The sequence below is a fragment of the Callorhinchus milii genome, unplaced genomic scaffold (genome assembly GCF_018977255.1).
Source record: "Callorhinchus milii isolate IMCB2004 unplaced genomic scaffold, IMCB_Cmil_1.0 Scaffold8, whole genome shotgun sequence".
Lineage (NCBI taxonomy): Eukaryota > Metazoa > Chordata > Chondrichthyes > Chimaeriformes > Callorhinchidae > Callorhinchus > Callorhinchus milii.
In genome coordinates this window covers 11,386,093-11,393,849 of record NW_024704749.1, presented here as the reverse complement: position 1 = coordinate 11,393,849, position 7,757 = coordinate 11,386,093, and the positions used below count along the sequence as shown (strand labels likewise).

Genomic DNA, 7,757 nt, shown 5'->3' with positions numbered 1-7,757 from the left:
TATACCTCTCAACAAAACAAAGTACTTTGGGAGATAGGAATGATTTATTATCTTGAATTGCCTTGTTTCCGTAAAGCAGATTTGTTTACAATCAGATGCTGTTATAAGTCTCTCAAAATGTCATACCTCAAAATACTAACGTAATTCACTCAAGCAAGGAATTTCTCTCTCTCTGTCTTGCCAGTACCAGCACTCAGTTTTACAGATCTCCAAAGAAACTTTCTCTGCCACCCTCCCTCGCCCAAACACCAACTCAGGCAAGTTTGACACCCGAAAAGATTTCCGCCGCTTAACGCGACACACGCACGTGAGAGAGAGAGAGAGAGAGAGAGAGAAAAATCAATACCTAAGTAAGCCATAAGTGTATACACGCACACACACACACACGTGGCTTTTTTTGTATGTACGTTGCGTGTTTTTTTTAAAAAAAAGCTTTAAATATCTTTGTATTCGGGCATTTTAGGTGCTAGATTCCGACAGATCTATCTCTCTGTAAACCTTTTTTTTTTTTTGCCAAGCTATATTATTATTATTATTAATATTTTTTTGGAAAAAAGAAAGCGTTTCAAACTGGCTCTCATCGGAAACGCGTTTCGTTGAAGTTTTGGTTTCTGTGTAAAGCGAAATAAAAAATAAAAATATAATAAACGGGGTTTTTTTTTTTTTTTTTGCCAGGAATGTACGTTGAGACAAAAAAAAGCTCTATTATTCCCCACTTCGCCCGTTCCCCGCGCACACATGCACACACCCGCGTACACACATACGCACTCACACGCTGTAATAACCTCTGTACCGTGTTGGCAACAGTCTGCCAGTAACTGAGAATTTTCCTGTAAACCCACTTTCACACCGGATCACATCGTAACCTCACTCCCAACCCTCCTCTCTCTCATATTATGGCTTCAACTGAAATTATGGATAGATTTGGTCAATACAAATACATGAACGGGGGGGTGTGGGGGTGGGGGGGAGAGTGCGGGCGGGAGGGGTTGACCTGACTATCTGGTTTGGAAATAACCAGTTATTCGGATCGTAAAGAAGTTGAGGTGTGTGTGTGTGTGTGTCGGGTTCTGGAATTCTAAATCTTAAGATTCTTGTAGATATCTAACCCCCCCCCCCCCCCCCCCCGCGTCTATTCTTAATATTTTCTTTTCAACTCTTTCAACTAACCCTTTGCTTTGAATCTTTCCATATAAATTATTGTTATTAAGAGGTAGCAAGCTGATAAGTCACTTCAATCGGACTGGTTTAGCAAGGGGGGTGGGGGGTGGGGCGGGGGGGAGAGAAACGAGGGTAGGGGAAAGAGTAGAGAGGGGGAATTGGAGATAAAATATAAAAGGAAATAATGGGGGTCTTTTAAAGAAAACTGCAGTAAGTCCCCACCCGCGCACCAACCTATCTACCCACGTCCAACCCTCCAAAACGTCCAGTTTAAACATTCACATAAAAATGATACAAAGTCCTTACTTTTATAAAACAAGGTACTCTCTAAAATTGTTTTTTTTCTCTCTCCCCCTCCCGACAAAACAGAGATATGGGACTCGATGTGAAGCGAGTCTTGTGTCCTTGACGGGTTCGGCAGTGATGGTGCGGGAGAGGGAGGGGGATGATGGTGGACTGAATGAGAGAAGAGGATGGAGCGAGTGAGAGAGCGAAGAGGGTGATGGTGAGTGAGTGAGTGAGTGAGTGAGTGAGAAGGAGGTAGAGATGGTGCAAGTGATTGAACAAGTGAGTGAGGCAGAGAGAGAGTGAGAGAGAGAGAAAAAGCAGGAGCCCATTTCTCTGAGATAGATAGTTATTATAGCTGAAGTCTTTGGCTTGTGCCCCCCTTGTCCTGCCCTCTCTGTCCCCCTCCCTCCCTCCCTCCCTAGCCCTGGGCCCTGAGACCTAGGTGAGGCCTTGAGGCCTGAGGTTAGGCCTGGGTGAAGCCTGAGGCCTAGTGAAGCCTGAGGCCTGGGTGAAGCCTGAGGCCTGGGTGAAACCTGGAGCTCTATGTGGGCGACGTGTGCATCCTCATGTGGCTGATGAGGTTGCGCTGCTGGGTGAACTTGCCCCCGCACACCTGGCACTCGTACGGCTTCTCCCCGGAGTGGACGCGCATGTGCTCGGTCAGGCGGTACTGGCGGGTGAAGCGCATGCCGCACTCCTCGCAGGCGAAGGGCTTGAGGCCCAGGTGGCTGCGCATGTGCCGGGTCATGGTGCCGCGCTGCGTGAACATCTTGCCGCAGATGTTGCAGGGGAAGGGCCGGGACAGCCAGTGCGTCTTCTCGTGCTGCCGCAGGGTGGCCGGGTCGCGGTAGCTCTTGTCGCAGACCGAGCAGCGGTAGGGCCTGGTGTCTCCCGCGGAGCCCGGGCCTTGAGTCGCCGCGTAGGCTGGGTGGGGGGCCGCCGGGCTGGGCATGGGCGAGCCACCCGAGCCCCCGGCCTTGGTCGGGGCCTCGCCCTCGCCCGCCGCTTCCTCCTCATCCTCCACCTCCTCCTTGATGTACAGCTCCTCCTCCGTGTGACGCTCCACGTGGGTGTTCAGCTGCTCCGAGCTCGGGAAGCCCTTCCCGCACGGGATGCACACGTACAGGTTGTCGCCGTAGGCCGCCGGCTCGAAGCGGTAGGCCAGGCCCGAGGCCCCCACCGCAGCCTTGTGCCGCCGCCGCTGCTCCTCTTCGGCCCCCCCGCCGCCTCCGCCATCTTCGTCCCCCTCGTCCTCCGCCTCCTCGTCGTCCCCCTCGTCGTCCTCCTCGGCCTCCTCCTCGGCCTCCCCTTCGCCCCCGCCGTCCTCCTCCTCCTCGGCCCCGCTCTCCTCGCTGCCCTTGCCATTCTCCTCGACCCGCCTCCTCCGCCTCCCACAGGCTTTGCTATCTCGCTGCCCGGGACGGGGCCCACGATCACCCCGTTCACCGCCCGCTGCCGGCCGCTCCCCGCCCGCTCCCGCTTCAGCCAGGCCCGGCCCGAGGCCGAGACTGAGGCCCTGGGGTAGGCCTTGTGCGAGGTCTGGCCTGTGTCCGTGGCCGCCGCCGAGCCCTCGCTGCTCTCCCGGTGCTGGTGGTCGCTGTGGTTGTCGATGGAGGCCGAGGCTGTGGGTGAGGCCTGCTCGCTCTCCCCCAGCTGCATCGGCATCTCCTCGGGCAGCAGGTGGGCAGACAGGGGTGGGCTCTTCTTGGACAGATCAAGGCCTAACATCTCAGGCCCGAGGCCAGGGGCTCCGTTAGCTTGAGCCGTCCGGCCTCCCCCGGGCCCGTAGCCCTCCTCCCCGCCTGCCTCTTGCGCCTCAGGGGAGCCAGGGTAGCGAGAGTGCAGCGAGGCAGGCGTGTGCTGGAGGTGGCTGGCTCTGTTCCCGCCACTCAGGCCCACCAGAAGCCTGGGGCTGGAGTTGGAGAGGTGGCCGGGAGCTGGGCAGCAAAGCCCGGCTTGTTGTTGTTGCTGTTGTTTCCTGTGATGCTGTTGTGGAGGAGGAGGAAGAGGTCCCAATCTTCCTCCTCCAGAGGCCTTGGTGTCTCCTCTCTTGATCCTTTTCCTACACAAAGCGCCCAGATCGTGTAGCTGGAGGTAGCTGGCCGCCGTGAGTAGAGCAGCCAGGCTGTGGGGGGCAGACAGCTCACCGGCAGCCACTTTGCCCGTGTAGATGAAGTCCAGCACTTGCCTGAAGACCGAGGCGGTCACCATGTCCGTGTCCAGGTTGATGAGGTTGTCGTGGAGCACCAGCGACTTGAAATAGACGCTGCTGGCCGCCAAGATGGTCTTGTGCGCGCGGAACAGAGCGTTCTCCACCACGATGATCACATCGCAGAAGAAGCCCTTGCTCCTCTGTTGGTTCAGCTGTTGCAGCAACTGCTTGGCGTGGTTGGGTAGCTCCATCCTATCTTCCACTCCTCCGTTCCTCTCCTCCAACTCCGCCTCCACCCCTCCCTTTGTCTTCCCTTTTCACTCGTCCAGCCTTAGGAGATCACCTGGGGTTTGGGGGGGGGGGGGGGAGAGAGAGAGACGGGGAGAATATTAATAACAACAATACTTCCAGTTGACACGGCGCCTTATCACGTCTTTGAGACGTCTCAAAGCGCTTCACAGAATATACTGTAAAGTGTAGACACTGTATATTTTGTGGGCGAAACATGGCAGACAGTCGTGAACTTTTTTTTGGATGGGATTATTACCTCCGGAAAGTGATTTGCCAATCGACTAACAACCGGGTTCCTGCTCACCGCTGGTAACCAGAGGCGCGCGTGTGGAGTGAGGAAACCGGACTAAAGGTTCGCCCTGACCCGGCCGGGAATCGAACCTCTCAGCCGGGGGGAGGGGGGGGGGGAGGTGACTGAGGGCACGGTCAAACAGGATGGTGTGATATGAAGATGGGGAAGGAGGGGGACCCGTGTGATAAATGGGATCAGAGTACAGAGCGCTGGGAAGGGGATAAAACAAGTAACAGCAGAGACATGGTGGAGCTGAGAGCAGGGAACGGAGTCAGAGGAGAGAGTTGCAGTGTGGTGGTGGGGCAAGAGAGAGAGCATGATTGACTGAACACCCACCCTCCCTCCCTCCCTCCCACTCTCTTTCCCTCTCTCTCGCCCTCCCTCGCTGCCTCCCACTAACTCTCCCTCTCTCCCGTTCTCCCTCCCACCCGTAAACAACGCAAACTCTCATGACATCTGCCAAACCAGTGAGCTCCAGTCATCCTCGAGAGTAGATGGAAGCCATCGGGAGTGAGAGTGGGGAGGGGGAGAGAGAGAGAGAGAGAGAGAGAGAAGGTAGGTTCGACGAAGTGAAGGAGCCCTTCTGCAAGTGAAAGACAGACAGCAGGGGAATGCGAGGCACAAGACAAGACAAGTTAGCAGTTTACGAGCTTGCCTGGCGATCTGGTTAGTGCGTTCCTCCCCTCTCAAAACCTGCAAACATGTGAGCTGGAGACAGTGCCAGCGCTTAGCTGCTGAGTTCCACCACCACCACCACCACCACGCATGCCTTGGGCAAGGCAATTACTCTTTACGAGTTGGCAGAAAGCCCAAAGCTTTACTCCACTCATATTTGGTCGACTTTGCACAGGAACATAATGAACCCACAGGCCTGGGCAACACCTTTGCCCCACAGTTTGTGAGCTATTTCTATATTTTTTTTTAAAAAAAAAAAAAAATCCACACACAGCCCCACCCCAACCCAAATAGCTGTCTAAATAACCTCTTCAATTTGCTGACAATCCTTTCTCACGGTTACTGTTGGAATTTTTCTAAGCGCGGACAAATAATAAATTGGTCACTTCAACCCACGGCTGTTTGTGGGGACGCGTTTCACCCACAAAATACACAGTCAATTCACTTTACAGCACATTCTATTAAGCCCTTTGAGACATCTCAACGACGTGATAAGGTGCTGTATCCAATACAAAACTTATTGTTATTATCGATAGATCATTTCTTTCCCCCACCCACACAGAGGTGGGGCCCAGTGAAACTTGTATCTGAAACTTTGGTTGATCAGTTATTAATGTATTTGGGGGAAAAACCTATTTACTTTGGTTTGATATGTGATTTCTGGATCTGAGTAGATAAGCAATCCTACTGGTGCCTGCAGTCAGTGTTATTTAAAGAAGAATTCAGATTCCCCTCTCGAGTTGATTGCAATCGTGTCAGTTTGGCTCAGTTCAGTATTTTGTTTGTTCCTCTTGGTCCCTCGCGCCCTCTGCTCCACCATCGGTGGCCGCGCTTTCAGCCCCTATGCCCCGAAACTCTGGAACACTCTCCCTCTATCCTGGAGTCCTGTAGCTCAGTGGTTGCAAGTGAGAGACCTGAGTTCAATTCCAGGCAGAGGGCGAAACCTTGGGCAAGTTTCCTTACTCCACACAGAGCCTAATAATAATCCTCCAAAACCAAAAACAATAATAAATTGGTCATTTTCAATCTACGACTGTTTGTGGGACATTGCTGTGCGCAATTGGCTGCCGCGTTCGCCCACAAATATACAGTCAATTCACTTTACAGTGTGTTCTGTGAAGCGGTTTGGGACGTCCTCCCGACGTGAAAAGCGCTATATCAAATGCAAGGATTATTATTATTAACCCCCCTTCCTCATCTTCAGGTCGTGCCTGAAGACCTTCTTCTTCGATGGTGCCTATGATCATCTCCCCCGACCCCTGGCTCAGTGTCGTGCTGCGCCTGTTGAGCGCTCTGGGACGCTGCCCTACGTGAGGGGTGCGGTGTAAACCCAAGTTGCTCCAGCGCAGGGTCAGGGGGCAGCGCCGCACTGCAGCAGGTGCCGTCCTCTGGATGAGGCGTTAAATCATTTAACGATTCCACGAGGTGACAGTTTCTCCCGAGATCTCGGCTTTTAGCGTCTCACCCAAAGAACGGCGTCTCTGTCAACGCAGTGCTCTCTCCGCCCGGCACTGAACGAGTGCATCAGCCTGGACGGTGAGCTCAAAGTTCCCGGACTTGGGGGCTCGAACCCACAACCTTCTGACCCAGAGAGTGAGGGAGAGCAAGTGAGTGGACTCCTGAGCTGGGCCATCCCTCGCTTCTCGGTTTCTTTCGTATTTCAAGTTCCTCACACTCATCAAATCCATTCTGGCCCCAACACCTCCCGACCTTTCTAACTTGCTTTCTCCCCCAATCTACTGGTGCCCAGCAGCGTCCAACAAACAGACATGGTCTGAGTGACAAATATTATTATTATTTTTTAAAGGGATTATTATGACTAGAAAGCGTTCCGCCAGTTGATTAAACAAACGGGTTCCTACTGACTGCTGGTAAATAGAGGTGTGTGTGTGGAGTAAGGAAACTTGCCTAAGGTTTCGCCCCGACCTGACCCACCCGGGAATCGAACCCGGGTCCTCTCGCTTGCGAGGCGAGGGCTCGAACCCCTGAGGTACAGGACACCACCCGGTAACAGACAGCGACGTATATAGTAGACACACACACTTATGCACACATAAATCACCAAAAAAACTATTCAAAATTCACTCGCGTTTTAGTGCAACTCCTAAATAAAAGGAATAAAAAAAAGCAAAGCTCGGAATTTCAAGACAAAAAGCTGATAGCGATCGGACAGCCTGTGATTCCACCCCCCCCCCCACCCCAACCATTCTCTCCCCCCCACCCCGCCCCCACACCCCCCAAAAAAAACGTGTGAACAATAAACCGTCTTGATTAATGGAGGGGTGAGGCACACACACAGGTGTCTCATTCAAACTTACTCTGCAGTCTCCGCACAGAGAGAGAGAGAGAAACGAGAAGAGCAGAGAGGGGAAAAAAAGATGAAAGAGCAGAGGTAGGGTGAGACGAAAGAGAGAGGAGAGAGAGGAGAAAGAGAAATAGAGAGAGAGAAAGAATTGGATAACAGAGAAAGCAGGGATTGCTCACCTCGGAAACTGAGCAGAACAAGTTAGCATCTGCAGACAATCAGCCCCACACAGGACAGAGCTGAACAGCCACGTTGCAATTCACACGTTCAGAATCTCGCTTAATCTGAATTTAGACGCCGTCTGCCATGGATGCTTTCCCTCGATCGGCACAGACAAAGGTGGGCAAACCAACTCCCCCCCCCCTCCACCCAGCCCTCCTCCCTCCCCAGCCCTCCCCCCAGGGCAAAACACCTTCACACGCAAGACAAGCAACTTCACAGATCTAATAAAGAAACCTCTTACTCCTCGTTATTAATAACCATCATCCTCGCTTTTCAGACGGTGCTTTCGCGTCGTCCAGAACTCTCAGGGCACTTCACAGGATACGCTGCAAAGTGCAGCCAATGTGTGTTCCGTGGGCGAAACACGGCAG

At 53.1% G+C, this 7,757-nt stretch overlaps 1 protein-coding gene across 1 annotated transcript; it reads right to left on the bottom strand.

Moving 5' to 3' along the window:
* Positions 1 to 1,299: 1,299 nt before the first annotated feature.
* hic2 (hypermethylated in cancer 2) lies at positions 1,300 to 7,520 on the bottom strand. The gene is made up of 3 exons (XM_042337394.1): positions 7,344 to 7,520; positions 2,770 to 3,944; positions 1,300 to 2,707 (listed from the first exon to the last, which is right to left on the bottom strand). Exons 2-3 carry the CDS (start codon positions 3,850 to 3,852, stop codon positions 1,991 to 1,993), a joined length of 1,800 nt encoding a protein of 599 aa, XP_042193328.1. The 5' UTR covers positions 3,853 to 3,944; positions 7,344 to 7,520; the 3' UTR covers positions 1,300 to 1,990.
* Positions 7,521 to 7,757: the final 237 nt, after the last annotated feature.

Coding starts and splice junctions, on each gene's coding strand:
- hic2 (XM_042337394.1), bottom strand. CDS start 3,852: ATGGAGCTACCCAACCACGCCAAGCAGTTGCTGCAACAGCTGAACCAA. Junction 2,708..2,769: donor GGCCGAGGAGGAGGAGGACG/GCGGGGGCGAAG, acceptor GACGACGAGGAG/GCGGAGGACGAGGGGGACGA.